This window comes from Corvus moneduloides, chromosome 2 (genome assembly GCF_009650955.1).
Source record: "Corvus moneduloides isolate bCorMon1 chromosome 2, bCorMon1.pri, whole genome shotgun sequence".
Classification (NCBI taxonomy): domain Eukaryota; kingdom Metazoa; phylum Chordata; class Aves; order Passeriformes; family Corvidae; genus Corvus; species Corvus moneduloides.
In genome coordinates this window covers 90481930-90498865 of record NC_045477.1, presented here as the reverse complement: position 1 = coordinate 90498865, position 16936 = coordinate 90481930, and the positions used below count along the sequence as shown (strand labels likewise).

Sequence of the window (16936 nt, the reverse complement as noted above, 5' to 3'; positions counted from 1 at the left end):
AATTTAGAAGTCTGCAAGAAGAGTACACAACTAAAAGGTTTTAATTTCAACTTCCATCTGAAAATCCCTCACATCAGAAGATAATCCAGGACAGTGCAGAGGACAAGAAACAGAAGTTGGTTATGCTCACCATTCAGATCCGTGCAGGATCTGATAATGGGGAATAAGAGCTATTTGGCACTTGCAAACATCTAAATCTGCAACCACTCTGAGCAGAAGTGTTCTGCTGAATCATACAAATCTCAGCATCATGCTTAGAATTCAAACAATAAAGCTATCTGAGATTCTTCTAGAGGAAATCTAGTATCTATGCACTCACAGAGAGTCCTTTTCAGTTACTCCAAGCCCATGTAGTTTGCAGTAGTCAGACACAACAAACCCAAGTTCCACGTTGCTGCATGACTTACCCGGACAAGAGCATCATCGATGATGTGATCACGTCTCACTTTAAGTCGCAAATATGGGTTGAGCTGCTGCCCTTGAACTAAGCTGTAGAGCACAGTTATGCGTCTTTCACTGTACATCCGGATCCTATTGTCATAATACAATCCCAGGTTCTTGGTAACAGCATTCAATATAAAGGGACAGGTCATAAATGAGAATTTATTCTCTGTTTCTACTTTGAAGAAAGTGTAGTCTTTGTCCATTTCTAGAACATCATTCAGTGGTTCATTAATAAATTCTTCAAAAGGGATAAGTGGTTTTCTGCAATCTATAGTTTTAACACCAAGTTCAGTTTCCAGTGGGTCCACTCGAGGACCTTTTTTATTTCTTCTTTCCTCACCCAACAGCTCTTGAAGAGTTAGTTCACTTGATTCTGGGATGGGTTCTTCATCTTCCTCTTCATTATGATCTGTATCCACATCCCCTCCTACTACATTTGCATAGTAAACCATTTTCAAGCACTTTGAAGCAGCAACAACAGCATCATCATCATTCACTAGGTTACGACTATTGAACTCGTTGCTTATGACTTTGTAAGTAATAAGCTGCTGAAATGTTTCCATCATTCTCCGAATTTGATCTGCTCTGTACTTAGACCACAATCTGACCAATTTTGCTTGAGCTGCAAGGGGTAGTTTGCTCATTGCTTTGCAAAACAATGGTAGAGCCATTTCCAGATATTCTGGGCTATGAAGATTGCCATTCTCCATAACGATAATAAACAAATTCAGATAGTTAGGATCCCGAGAGTACACATTATGGTAAGTCAAGTCACATTCCACATTAGGTGACAAGTACACAAGTGCATTTAAAAAGGCAGTTTCTATTTTTTCATTAGAAAGTAACCTATCATAGACCCGTCTGACTGCTTCAATATCTACAGACACTTCATCTGGGCCTAGTTTTTGGAGGTTATTATCTCCCTGTGTGTTATCACCTATTCTTGATGATGAAGATGACGATGCACCAGAATCCTCTTCCATAGCAGCAGCCGAACAGGCAGCTTTTTCCTTTTCATCTTCATCTTTGTCTTCATCCTTTCCTTGAAGAGACTTGAGCTCCTCCTTGGTGTGCTGCTTGGTTTTTCGGAAACTCTGTACCAGTGCTTCAGCACTAGAAAACACTCTCCCAATTACCCGGATTAAAGGGGAATAATCCTCTTTTTCTCGACATAGTTCAAGAATTTCATATATCTTGTCTTCTGTTAGAAAAGTCACATCTATAAAAAGATAAAGTTATTCATTTTATTAAGATAAAAATTAAAATGATAAAATACTTCTGGCTTGCCCTACCCAAGAGATCTGTGTGTCATATCACCCTTAAAATTGAAAAAACAGTGTCAGTGCTGAATAAATTCAAGACAGATACTTTATAATTTCATTAGCAAGAAACATCATGATTTCATTCACTGACTTTGTAAAATATTTTATTCATGAATGTCAATCAGAGAATGTGCACAATGGTGAAACTGTTTTGCAGCCAATTAACTACATTTGGTAGTTAACAGCACTCTATTGTCTAAACAAGAGCAATCAGTAAGAGGTTTAAACTTTACGAGACTTAATGACTAAGGCTGCAACAATACAGTCTTCTGGTAAATCTGCACAGTTAATGTGTAAGTCATTAAACTAAACAAACTAGACTGCATCAACCTCTTTTTTCGAACACAGCTCATGTTTATGGACTTCACACATTTTTTCACCCTTAAAACCAAACCTTGAAGAAAAGGCTCAATCACTTGTTTTGTGGTATTTAAATGGGAATGTAAGATTTCTTATTTCTCTTTTTCATGCTTTCTCCAACTGTTTTTATACTAAATCGATGCCTGAAAACCCTCCCAAAGCCCTCAATATATGCTCTGAAATTTATGCTGCCTTCTAAATTACATATACAGTGGGGCACGTAGATTATTTCTTTGTACATTAGGCCTCACTAAGATAAGCAATTTGGGTATACTCATCAACAAGCTATTCAGATGAACAAGATAGTTTACACAGATCATCTGCTCCAAATACCTGTCTGTTTTCCCTCTCCCCCAACTCCTGATACAAAATAAGATATTTGAAGGGTCCATTTGCTATTTGAAATCTTCCTTTCTCTTTAGAAAAAAGAAAGAAAACATTATTTATAGCTTTCTATGTTACTTCTCAAACAGAACCCACAGATGCTTTCATATCAGGTGATGATTTACAGTAGGATTACCACATGATCAGACCTTGAAAAGATATTCTGGTTTAAGCAGATTCTTCTGAACTGACACATAATTTAGAATTAAAACAGAATCTGTTTAATTGCATCTCTAGAGATCTAGAAAACATCTCAGAACTGTATTCACTAACCATGCTAGAACTACCTATCTCTGCAGAAAGAATTCTATCATTTTAATAAAGACATGTTTAATAAAGATGTTGTACATTAACATATTTTGAAATGTAATTACCTAGACTGATACTCATTCCAAGAAGTCATTAAATTAAAAATACAAACTAGATGATGACAAGACAGACAACCTACTGACTTTCACAGAATCCCAAGCCACTCTTTGAGCACATCTAACACAGGAAAGGTTAACCTTATGTCATGCTACTTAGATTGACTCCAATCTGAAAATGCTGACAAAGCTCAAAACTAAAATCTGTCCTGTTAAAAAAACAGCTCTACTGAAACCATTATGAAAGGATTCAAGCTTAATACAGCATCTATTTTTGTCTGCTGCAGTGCATGCTCAGGAAGAAAAACTTGTTTTAAAAGAAGTTTTAATTTTCTTGTGTTAAGAGAAATTTAACTGCTGATACAGATGATGTCCCATGAGACAGCTCCTCAAAATGAGGACCACAGTCTCAAGTTCATTGAGTCTGGACCATAGACATTATTCATAGCATAAAAATTATCAACACAAGTTGACAATTTAACAATATAACACATTTCAGATTTCCATACTTAGAATAGGAATTCCTCATTCACTCTTTCAAACGTTTTAGTATTACAGGAACTAACCATGTACTATTTCCAATTAAAATATTTAATAATACCATCAGCAGTTTCCTAGCAGCTTTAAGTCCTATCCCATGACCATCCTGTAATTGAGCTGCCATAAAGGTCTGCCCCATTTTTACTGTACAGCACTGAGAACAGCTGGAGGAAAACAAACCTAAGTGAAGCTTCACCATAACACAAGCCAATTTTAGCTGACTTGTGTCTGGATCTGTGAGCTTTTACATGCTTTTTCCTCTCATGTCCTCTATTCCAAATAAGCAATCCAGTAAAGCAACTCCTCTCAGACCTTGTTCTCAGTAATACTGCACCATGAAGTCAAAAACCTGCACATGAAGTCAAGTTTTAACAGTGATCCTTGACTGTGAAAAAGACTGCGTGTGATCTATATATTGCCAACAACACACTCCCTAATTAGCGAATTCATTAATTATATTTTCTTTATCTCTTATGGAAGCTTTGTTGTCATTGTCTCCTTGCTGCCTATCAACTGACCTTCTCTGTTTCCAATTTAATATTTTGGTGATCAAAATTGAAAATAGATTCCCAGGTAATGACAACATCGATTTTTAAATGATGCTTCCTCTCTGATTACAATTGTAACCTATGCTTTCTATATATTTGTGATTTCTCTATTTCCTTGTTTGCGGACTGCTATCTAAGGTATTACTGAGATGCTGACAATGGCTTCCACGGAATTTTTTCCTCAAAGGTAACAGTCTTAGGGCTTAGAACTCGAGAAAAGTAATTTAGGTAATTACTTCTGAAGGATTATTTCTTTCAATTTATTAGAACTTTCAATCCTATGTCAAGCATAAAAACAAGTCACACATCCTTTTCCTTGGCTTTGCTAAACTTAGCTGCAATTTTCCCAGTAACTGTTGTAGCACATAGACCTTAAACAATTCTGAGTGCTAGATTCCTTAGACATCATCCAATTCCAAAGGTAACTAGCCTCAGATGGGCTTTAAGAATGCATTAAAGTTCTCTGTCTATACAGGTACAAAGAAAGGTCAGTACTTGTGATGCTCCAAAAGAGGAAGTCTGAGTCACTGCTGTAGCCAAAAGACTGTCTCTGGAGGTAGGTTGAGAAGACTCTTAGGTACCCGCCTTGGGGAGAGGGGATGGTTAGAAAGAATAAGGAAAATTCTGTATCTGAAAAGCTCCATAAAAAATACAAAAAAATCAAGAGAAAAATCACAAAATAGACTTAATGTGCCTCTTTCTCATCTAAGGCTACATTGCCTTCCCTTTCCCAGTGTTTGCCTCTCTGCTTATTCAGATCGTAAATAATTTGGGGAGAAATTTATCCTTGCATCAGATAAAGAACAAACTGATGCTGCTATTGACTGGAACATCTTGGGTTGCTTATAACACAGTACTATGTTTTATTGCTGATTCTGTAGTGTTTATTAAATCTTTGCTGTAAACAATTTCACCTTCTTTAGCAAAAATAAATGGATCTGGACTTGCGTTTGTACCACTTTTTGCCGCAATAGTTAAAAAAGGTCTGCTCAAAGGTTAACGGCTTTAATTACATTTGGCCTGGTTTCTGGATGTGTTTGCATCACGGGTTTTGGCAACAACTAACACTATTCTATTAGTATGTATTTACAATTAGAGAGAGTTTGAAAAGCTAAACAGAAGTTAGAAAACATATACAGAACAGTATTTCATTTTACACTGGTTTAAAAATAACTGTGCTCAAACATTTTTAGCTTAGTGAATGCATTGCCTATCACCCACTGTATCATTTTCTTCATCTGTTAAGTTTCTTAGCAAAGAATCTGGAATTAGCTAATAGTATAACTTTTATAATTTATTAACTGCAGAAGAGTTACGAAACTAGCAAAACCAAAACAGTCTTACAAAAGCACTTAAAGCTTTTCTATATTTGCAAAAATCATTATTATTGTAAGACAACAAATGCATGTTGATTTTAACAGAGATGCGGTCAAGATCTAGGTCTGGAATCAGTGTTCAGCATTAATCCCCCCATTTTTCCAAAACCATAGTAAAATACTTGACTGTTTAACACTGCATTTTACTAAAGTCAGCAGAACACCACCAGAGTGAATTCTGCTGGCTTGTACTCGTGCAAATGAAATGTGTTTTATTTTATGAAAATTGTAAACATCTTACCTTTAAAGTCATCTCTTGGGCCTTGCATTTCCTTCTTGTTCATTTTTCTGTCAGTGCAGGAATTGTTATGGGCACCTTTGGAATTGTTTTCTAGGTAAGCTGAGCTCGTTCCTTTCTTGGAGGGATGAGGATCACAGAGTTTTGCATTAATCTTATAAAGCTCGAGGGCCTTAATGGCTGCTGCATTGTTATCCATACGGAGAAAAGTTGGACAGGAAGCACAAAATTCATTTGTACAGGCTTCATTTCCACAGCCCTCGGTTAACTGGTGGTAGTAGCGCTCTATTAGATGCTTTGCAGCTGCTCGCTTCCTGTAGCAAACATTCAAACAGTAAGTACAAGGATTAGTGGAGCATTCACATACAAAGCTCATTCAATAGCATCAGCAAGGCAGAGATTAGTCAGGCACTGAAACACAAGATTTCTGTCAGAAAGAACACATCAGAAGATTTTTTAAAATCCAGGATTCTCATCTTGACAAATGCAAATATATTTAACACACAATTTAATTTGTGGGTTCTATGTAAGTGAAAAATAAATCCTGTTCATGCGTAGTTTTTTATGGTAATGCTACAGTGGAGACAATCTTGTACAGTTCTGAACAATCTCAGCTGTTGCTACAAAAGAGAGCAATTTGAATGCAAAACAAGGCTGCAACCGAAACAGAACTGGATGTTGTACAGGTGTTGAATCTAATATATAGTACTGAGGCATGGTCGCCACTGACAGACGGAAGAGGCACAAAACACAAACAATTCAGACATTTATTTAGCAATACTATCAATACTACACTATTTTACCCATTTTAACAAGATTCCAGATGACTAAATTACCATATTTAGTCTATTTAAATCCGCACAAAAAATATTCCTTTATTAATTAAACTGATGCCAAAAACACAATTACAGATGTGCTCAAGGCTGAATATATTTCTCCTCAGCTTAAATAAATTATACGGTTCTCTAAAAAGAAAGAAAAAAAAAAATCCAAAAAAGCAGTATCTGCCAAATCCTTCTGTTTCTCTTACCATCATAGGTGGCAAGTAGGTATTCTGAAAAATCACAGCTGTATTGCTGTACAAGTTTATGTGCTCAGTACTATATATATGCACAAAAGAAAATGTAACTGTCTTATTAATAAGGTCACAGACTTCTGCAGAAACGTGCAAATACTAAAGAAATCACTGGAAAGCCGCAGGTAATCAGGACAGAAGCAGCTACATGCAGCACCAAGAGCACAACGTTTGACCACATTTTGGAAAGAAAGCCCCAAACCTCAACTTCATTTAAGATAGTAAGTTATTAATGAAAACTACCAACTATGAAAGATTTCAAACATTTTGACTAGGTGTAACATATGGGCCTTTTACGTAACTTTAGTGATACAGTACCATAAAGATTAGAGCATCAGAAATTGTAATAGTAACTTAAAATTGCCTTTCCTGATGTTGATGCATGCACAGATTCTGCATAGAGCAAGTACGTCAGAACTGAAGTGCTAGACTGGTACTACTCAGCACTTGCTGCACCTTGCTGTTAATAATGGCTGGTTAAATAGCCGTCTCAATGCAGCTACTCTAGAAGGGAAAACGTTCAGAGTGACTGCTGAGGTGTATATTACTCAGCAGTAACACCTTTGCTTCTTTCTTTTCATCCTTCAAGACCTCATGACGCCAGAGAAGAAAATACATCTTACAAGCAAAACAATTACTTTGATGTCTATCTGAACTTTCAAATGTCCCAGTACGTTTCAAGGGAAAAAAACCAAACAAAAAACCAGCTGAGGAGAAAGGTTTCCCTGGGACTTTGAGATGGATGTGGGGGGGAAAAAAAAAAAAAAAAAAAAAGCAGCAGCATGAGCAATATGACTAAAATCATCACTGTGTAACAGGGAATAGCTGTATTCTAATCTAAGGAAAGAGTTCTAGTCTCTCACATTTTTATATGTAGGCTTAGGAGAATCTGCCTCTCTCCATGTACATCTAAAAATAAGTGGTTTTTTTAATCCTGTCTTTCATACTTCAGCCATTAGTATAGAGACTTTAAAAAAAACCACCCAAACCCTGCCAAAGCAACAGTGTTTTAATACAACTCGGACCAGTACATGATTTAAGAAACAACTATTTCTGATTGCAAAATTTCGTGCTTTGATCATTCCTGACTTTCAATCATTCCAGACCTCCAGATTTAGAGTGTGAAATACTGTAATTTGTAACCAGGTTAAGTATTTTGTATGAAAAAGTTGAATTGTTACAACTGAGCTGTGGCCATCTGTCTCAGCAACATGCACATCTTTCTAGCTCACACACCTAGTTTGATTAAAGTTATATCAATGTATAAACACTGATATATTAACAACACATTTTTCATCTTAAACAACACTCCATTTTAATCAGGTCATATCTGAGATGCCAGTAGATAAAGCTAAGCTTAGACTGGTCTCTAACAGTTAACTTCTGATAGACTCAATATTTTTTTTTTGTTTTAGTTTTTAGCTACCAATTACTTCTCAAAGTTTGCTATGCCTACAATAAGGCTATTTACAAACACTTTTGACTTGTAGCTGGAGACTCACTGACTCAAGTTCTGTGAAACTCTATTAGAGACAGAAGGTCTGATTGAAGGCTGTATTTTTAAATTTTGTTTTAAAACAAGTATGGAAGCAAACAATTATGGTGTACTAGAATACAGCAGTATTAGAATTTCATAGGACAACATCCTTAGTTGGAAGGGACCCACAAGGATCATCAAAGTTCAGCTTCTGGCCTCGCACAGAACCATCCTCAAGAATCACACCATCTGCCTAACAAACACTTCTTGAGCTCAGACAGGCCTGGTGCTGTGATCACTTCCCTGGGGAGTCTGTTCCAGTGCCCAACCACCCTACAGGTGAAGAACCTTTTCCTAATATCCAACCTAAACCTTCCCTGATACAGTTTCATGCTATTCCCTTGGGTCCTGTCACCACAGAGAAGAGATCAGTGTCTGCCCCTCTGCTTCCCCTCATCAGGAAGCGGTAGACCATGACGAGGTCTCCCCTCCAATGTCCTTCTCCAGGCTAAACAGACCAAGTGACTGCAGCTTGTCACCAAGTGACAGTGGAAATCCAGAAAGATAACATCAACTGGCTTCCCTTGATCAACTAGATGGGTTACCTTGGCATAAAATGAAATTAAGTTTGACATGAACCCATGCTGGCTGTGACCGATGACTGAGCTGTCCTTCAGGTGTTTTTCAATAACTCCCAGAATAATCTTGTCCATAATTTCACCAGGCACTGATGTGAGACTGACAGTCCTGTAGTTTTCAGGGTCATTCTTCCTGGCCTTCTTGAATATTGGGCCAACACTGGCCAGTGTCCAGTTGACTGAGATCTCTCCAGATTCCCAGGATCATTGAAAAATCCTTGAGAGAGGCCTTGCGATGACATCAGCCACCTCTTTGAGTATTCTTGTATGAGTTCCATAAGCCCCCATAAACTTACAGGGATCCAGCTGGATCCTCCCCCCTCTCCCTGGAAGCTATTCCACAGTCTTTTCACATTACCTTAGACAAATGATTTAAGTAAATAAATAAATAAATTTAAGTGAGGACACAGACCTCAGAAGGTAGAAGAAAATTTACCAAGCCTTCCACAAGAGCTACATTTCTGAGGTTCATTGATAAAACGACTTACAGAAAAGGCAGTTCTGAGTAAGTCAATGTGTAATTTTACAACACAGTTAGACATTCCATACCACATTCCCACTGGTGTATACTTCAGGTGTTATTATCACCTTTCATTGCCAAAAGCCCACATTTCCCATTTCTACATTTTTCAGCAGAAGAACTTGTAGCATACTCTATATTGTCCAAAAGTGAAAACTTGATCTCTTTTGACATTCCCCATGCCATTTAATATGCTGAAAACTAAAGTTCTTGGCCTGAGGCATTAAAACTGGTTCATCAAGCAAGGTAACATAAAACCACTCTCTATTCTTAGCTCACGCTACCCCCATGAAGACTGCGGCTCTCTTTAAGTTCCTATAAAGGGATCTACTGAAGAGCAACTGGTCCCTTAGAAAACTCAAGGCCTAGTTTGCTGTACATTAGCACACAGTTACTGCTGTAGTTAAGGCTACAATAGTGACTGACTTGCATATACATTTCCAAATACTCATTGTTGTTGCACATCCAACTATGAAACTGCACTGGTGTGGCTGCAGTTGTAAACATTTCACAGACATTTCACAGGCATATCCTTATGACTGAAGGATAACTTCCCACTCAGTGGGCCTTGTACAACCTCCTCAAGCAATACGCATTGCTTCAGTGAGGAGGAGAGGCGCCTAAAATAGATACCCAACTTCCTTCCCCAAAGTCCAACAATTTCACAAGCACACTTTTCTGTTTCAAATTAAATTAGCATTCACTGAGTTAGTTTGTGGTAGTTACAGAAAAAGAATGCCTTAGGCTTTTCATACGTTCTTTAGCTAATAAAAAGCCAGATAGTAAGTCCTTTGCATTTGTAATTTAAATTCTGCCAAAACTGTGGAGTATCACAAGAAACATGTACCACCAAGACAAAGGTGAACTGGGCTACATTTTTGGTAGTAATTTTTTAAGGTCTAAACCTATAAAAAAAAAGGATTGAGGGTACTTGTTCCAAAGTTCATATGAAACAGAATGTAATTTGCATTTCTCAAATACCTTTAAACTAAGTACAGAGAAATACCATGTAAAGGAAACTTTTGCCACAGAAAAAATCAGAAGTTTAAACATTAAAGGAATTTTTGAAAAAATTGAAGCATGTAGTAATTTGAAGTTCACATACAAAGCATTTAAATCATGTTTTACATTCAAAACGTGCCTGAAGTTTAAAATACCTGCATAACTGCATCATTTTTGCTTGTAGGTTTACCTGAATTTTAGAAATACACATGGATTGTTTCATACTTGTCTGGAAATACCAGCTATGAATTAACATACTTCTGAATGGTTTCTGCTTAGGTCATAATAATTTTTATATTATTTTTACACATAAATCTCACATTGGACAGGAGTGTTGATCTGCTGGAGGGCAGGAACGGATCTGGACAGGCTGGACTGATTGGGCCAAGGCCAACAGCATGACGTTCAACGAGGTGAAGTGCCAGGTCTGGCGCCCACAACAACCCCAGGCAGCGCTACAGGCTGGGGACAGAGTGGCTGGAAAGCTGCCCAGTGGAAAAGGACCTGGGGGTGCTGGTCCACAGCAGCTGAACATGAGCCAGTGTGTGACCAGGTGGCCTAGAAGGACACTGGCATCCTGGCCTGTACTAGCAATAGTGTGGCCAGCAGGATGAGGCTGTGATCATCTCCCTGTTCTTGGACCTTGAATCCCATGTCCAGTTTTGGGCCACTCACTGCAAGGAAGACACTGAGGTGCTGGAGTGTGTCCAGAGAAAGGCAGTGGAGTTGGTGAAGTCTGGAGCACAAGTTTTATGAAGAGCAGCTGAGGGAGCTGGGGGTGTTTACCCTGGAGGAGGGTCAGAAGAGACCTTATCACTCTATAACCACCTGAAAGGAGGCTGTAAGCCAGGTGAGGTTGGTCTCTTTTCCCAACCAACCAGTGATAGGACAAGAGGAAAATAGCCTCAAGCTGTGCCAGGGGAAGTTTAGGCTGGACATCAGAAATAATTTCTTCACTGAAAGGGCAGTCAAGCTTTGGAATGGGCAGTCCATGGAGGGTGCGGAGTCACCATCCCTGCCTGAAGTGTTCAAGAAACAACTGGACATGGCACTTGGTGCGATGGTCTAGTTGATAAGGTGGTGATTGGTCAAGGGTTGGACTCAACGGTCTTGGAGTTCTTTTCCAGCCTTGATGATTCTATGATTGCTAAATTTAGTAAGTGTAAATCTACAACAGCCTGTTTTACAATGGCTATTAGGAATTCAGAAGTGCCAAAATGTTCATAAGCAATTTTCTTAATGCAAAAAAAAAAAAAAAATTCCAAAAAAGCATTAATGTGCATGGAAACTGTCTTCTGGGTAAGAAAAAACCTAGGAAACAGGTTTTTTAGTACTAATAGCAAAACAACTTCCAATATATGTGTTAACAGAGGCATAAAGAGACACATCTGCAACAGTTATACTACACTCTGGAAACAACATGACCAGCATATAAAAAACAGTTAAAAAAGGTGTTGCAGATGGTCATCTTTGTGAAGTTACATATTGCTTTGCACAAGTTTCAGCTTCAAACCTTGCACATTGGTTTTCCTGCTTCTGTTTAGCTACAGTAAGAATAGCAGTGCTAGAAAAGACAAGCTTCCAGTAATAGCACTGCCCACACAGAGCCTTTTGAAGAGCCCTGCACACCACACTGCCAAACACTCCACCCAGACCTGGAGCCCAGCCCTTTGTTCCAGCAGTGCTGCAACACCTTTTGCCTGCCTCAGCCTCTGGCACCACAGCAAATATGCATGAAGCTCACATTTTCCAAACTTCATTCTTTCCAGTGTGGTGGACTCCAACAGCAGGGCTGGATTGTGAACCCCCCTTGGACCATACCAGCTTAACCCAAGGGACCTCCCTCCCGACCATGTATTCTAGATCTACCATGCTTCTGGGAACATCACGTGCTGACAAAGGCAGGGCACTTCCTCAGGAAGGGCAACCCTGAGAACAGAAGGTCTGTCCTGGCTATATGGAGCAATGCAGGAAGACAGAGAGAGGGAGTGAAGAACACAGCATCTATCCCACAATCTCGTTGTAGAAAAACTGCCTTGCTACAGTCCTATTTGAAAAGGAGAGAAGGGTTTCAAAATTGCAAAGCATGCTATCCTCAAAAGCAGAGAGGAGGAAAGATGAATGCACAGAAAGCCGTATGAAGACGGCCATACCTTTACCTTGGTACGTGACATCATAAAATAGAGAGTGAAAACACAGGAACAGGTAAGAAGTTATTTTTTAAGAAAGTTATATTAATTGAAGCTGAAAGTCAATGGAGATGTGGGACAGTAGCAGACAGAAGATGCTGACCTTAACAATTCTAAGACCTGAATGAATGCTAAGGTAAAAAGACTCCTGACTTTGAGCTAGCACCAAGATGTTCATCACATGGAAACCCAGAACTTGAAAAGCTTGGGATAAGCAAGACTTACACATGGAAGAGTTTGCTGTGTAAGAAACTGAGTATTTTCTTTAAATTTCTTTTCATTCACACATGTGAAACATATATGAGTATGGTCCTGGTATAAAGCTTTGCAATGCAAAATATGGAAATAAATAAAGCAACTGTATCAGCCAACCAGAGCAAAACCAATCATTCATTGTGCAAATAAAAAACCACTTGTACAGGTCCCTGCATTTACTAATGAATTTTAGGCATGTAAATAACATAGTAACTATTTTAGCAACACAGTAGGCTTGCAGGTCACAACTCTACCACCCAACCTGCCATTCCACCTTACGTGGCAAGAGCCACTCTGCTGCAGAATTGCAAAAATTCTCTGTAACAGGTGTAGTACCCATCACATTGTGATACAGTTTAAAAAAAATTTAGTTACACAAGTATACTGTATAACTACTAGTCAAATATGTGAATTCCTACAGCTTGACAGGCTCACATTTATTTTAAAGAAGTCAAGGTCACTCTGATCACTGGTCTACATCAAAAAGAAAAAGTACTCAGCTATCACACAGAAAAGCTTACTACTGTAAATTATTTTTTCATGTTTGGTTTTAAGGAAAATAAATCATGCACACACAAGAACTGTCAAACTCCTAGAGGGAAAAAAGTTTTACTGCCTTTTCCTTCTGATTTATCCTAGGTCTTTAGAGTTTTTGTTTCACACCAGTCTAGATGAGTGCTACTAATACATCTTTCCTTAAAACGTGTAAAAACAGTAATCTAACTGACAAGATCCAGAGTGGACTACAGCCAGGCTGCTGTAGTTTCTCCTACTTATTCTCCTACTCCTCCTTATTTCTCCTGTTTGGCTAGGCCAGGGAAACAAAAGGACACAACTCAACTTGCTGCAGGAACAATAAACCACAATGCAGCACAGACCACTACTGGAGCAGGAATAAGAGACCATGGCAGAGCTTTTGTTCTGCGACTTCTAATGCATGTCCACATAGCAACATGCAGAGGCACCTCTCAGGTCTGGATCCCTGAAACCCTCACTCCTAAGAAAGCAGCTGGACAGCACTTCTGTAACATGGTATGAGTGAGGGAAAAGAAGTTTGTCATACAGGAGAATTGCTTCTCCTAGCACAAGAAAAGGTTTCACTGCAGTTGAGTTGCTAATAACACATCAGAAAAGCCCTCACTGTTTCCTCCTCCCCATTTTTTTAGGTATTCAGTCCAATGTTGGGGGGCTCACAGCAGCTTTGCTCCTCCTTAAGTTGGGCAGCTACAGCAGAGAAGTCCTTGAGCAATTCACACTATGTCCCTAGCCTGCAAAACATCCTGAAAATGGCATCCAGCCCGTGGTGTGTAAAATGCTGAACTGCTTGGGGGGGAAGGCGTGAAGGAGACAGTTTAAGGTCAGAGAAGAAGTTTGTGGCAAAAGAGAAATGAACCCAGATCCTTTGAAGCCTCAGACAGCACAACAACTACTGGGCTACATTCCCTCTATTATTTTGGAACTTGTGCTGTAAGCCAGAAGAGCAGTTTGTGGCTTCCCTATTAGAATTCTGTAACAGAACAGTTTGAATAACTGGAAAAGAATCTTTGTTTGCTAACTCACAGAAGAATGAAGTCTCAAATAACTTTTTTTTTTTTTATGCAAACCTGCAAACCTTTTGAATTTTCAAACTGAAATGAAGGTTTCAGCCCATCACAATCTTGCTTCTAGTTAATCTTGACTTCCAGACTAATGAAGATAAGACAAAAAAGGTTCAGACCTGTCAGCAATATGCTCTGCTAATACTGTTCAGTGAAAGAGAGCTAGTTTTCTGTTTCCAGAATTTATGTCAGAAGTAACTGGCATATAAATTCACCAATTTAAGTCATAATCTTTTTTCTTAGTTCAACAATCCATCTGCCACAACAGATACCAGCAGGTATTGTGCCTTAGTACTGAAGTGTCTTCAAACCCGTGCCAGATGTTAGTGAATGGCAGGTAGAAATTACATCCCTGCTGTCAAGTCTGAATATAGGCTGTAAGATTTCTGACACTGTATTATGCTACCATCTACTGGTTCACGTTAAATTAAACCTCTGAACTTTCCCTTCAATTCATTCACGCTCAAAAAAAAAAAAATCAGTTTCTACAGAGGCTTAAAATTGCAAAATATTAATTTGAAATTTTCTAAGGCAATTTCACAGTTCTACTCAACTTTTGTCTTCTTTTTATTAAGCAGATGGAAGAGTGACTATTATATATGTTCAGAACATTTTTAATCAAGATACACCAAACTCATCCACTCATTTACTTACATTCGGCTAGTTTCAATGTTCTCAGAGTGAGGTTCTCCTGGTGATCTGCAAAACCAGACAGAAAACCTTAAGCATTGCTTCTACTTCTAAGTCAGTACAATATGAAGAGCTACGAAAGATGGAATGTGATAAGTGTATTATTGCCACTAAAAGCATCAACTTTTTGATACTTGCAGATTTAATTTCTCAAACTCTAGAATACAGTTTATAACATAAAACATGATAGTATAATTAAGCCAAATTTCCTTAAGAAGGAGAGCACTCTTTCCCCACTGCTTACACAACAGGAGTCATTAAGGAAGAGATCTGCCAGTACTTCTGCATTCAGGCTGCACAGTGCACCAGTTCTGGGCTAATTCTTCATAACCACTTCTGTAACCAAAACGTGTACTCAAAGACTATCAGTGATCAACTGCAACCAAAAATTCTTTACAAAGCTGGAGTCTAAGAAGTAGCAGCTTAGAAGCAGGGTCCAAAAGAATCTCAAAGCAAATCTCACATCTCTCTCCACCTGAATTCATGGAGCTAATCTCACAGACAGCTTTGTTTTGTTCAATCCAGCCAAGAGAACAGCCAGTAATATTCAGAATTAAGTGTTATTGCCTGGCATTTTTGAACACACAAGCAGCACCTGTGTTTATCTTGACAACCCCCACTGACTTAATTTACAGAGTAATTCAAGGGGTATAGCTCCATACTAACTTCAGTAGACTAAATTATAGTTATGTAGCTCCTCTTTATTCCCATCTTCCTTAAGACAGCACGGATGCAACAGTTGACTTTTTTTTTTTTTAGACAGTATTTTTCTTCTCCCTTTCGGACTTTCCCCTAACCAGTGAGTTTGTAGCCAGACAAGCCAGAAGACAAGGCACTACAAATGCAGCAGTTCTGATTCCCATAATCTTAGGATGCCTTGAAATCATACCCTAAAAGACCTTACGGAACCTTCACTTGGGTACAAACTTTGGTACAGTTGACCAGAACTGCCATGCTGAAAATACTGTGCAAGGAGTGGAAAGAGAGCACAGTCATTACAGTAAAACTCTGCAGCTTGGATGAACAAAAATGTCTTTCATGACAGCTTTCTAAAAACAGAAGTGAGCTAAAATCTGCAAATAGAACTAACTTTGCAGGTTTCACCAGAGTCTGCTGCGGGATTTCAGTTAGGACAGATAAGCAGACTTTCCCATAGCTTTACAGGGAAAAAAATCTTTACTTACAGGAATGCAATTTCTAAATTTCTCTATTTACTACATAACTATCTATAATATTCTAAACGCTATTGGAAATCTCCAGTTGTAGCCTGATAGATTCCTTTTTTCCTGTTTCATTGTGCTATTTTACTGGATGGTCTCGCCTATTAAAGCTTGGACTGCTCTCGAAATTCTTTACTAAAATTTTAGTTCCTTTTCTGAAGCACCAGATCTTAACAATATTCTGGATTCTACCAAACAGACCCAGTGCCTAGAAGGTATTTCTGGCAGACAACTTAGAATTCCTAGGCTAGCTGGATACTGTGCAGTGACAGATGATGCAGAACACAGGAAATTATTTGTTTATATTTCATTAACTTATAAAATTTAACTGACACTAGGGACAGAATTCTGAACTTCCTATCCAACTAATTTTATACTCATGCTTAAAATGTAAATACCCTTTTAACTGGAAAATAGCATAAAAACTGCCCAATTAAAATTTTGGCCTCTATTTATTACCTCCAAATTACATTTCTCTTACTCATTAAATTCAGAACTGACAAGATAGTTGCTGACAAAAATACTGTTCAGCAGCAAAACAAATAAAATTTCTCTTCAACTCCAGCAACCAAAGCAAGCCTCTAAATGCTTAGTGAAAAGAACCTAAATTGTTTTTTCCCACTTATTCACCTGGGCATGTAAGTGTTAGAAGCTGGAGTAGAGGAAAGATGCATGTTTATATTCATACTGGTTAG

At 38.4% G+C, this 16936-nt stretch overlaps 1 protein-coding gene across 6 annotated transcripts in view; it reads right to left on the bottom strand.

The window, feature by feature from the left end:
* Window positions 1–16936, bottom strand: part of UBE3A (ubiquitin protein ligase E3A) — a 53843-nt gene that overhangs the window by 17209 nt on the left and 19698 nt on the right. For all 6 annotated transcript variants that reach the window (XM_032100301.1, XM_032100304.1, XM_032100305.1 and 3 more), the window contains 3 exons: window positions 14986–15030; window positions 5581–5891; window positions 408–1663 (listed from right to left, as the gene is read on the bottom strand). In XM_032100301.1, coding sequence (XP_031956192.1) covers window positions 408–1663; window positions 5581–5891; window positions 14986–15030 — 1612 coding nt within the window. The remainder of the gene's footprint in view (window positions 1–407; window positions 1664–5580; window positions 5892–14985; window positions 15031–16936) is intronic.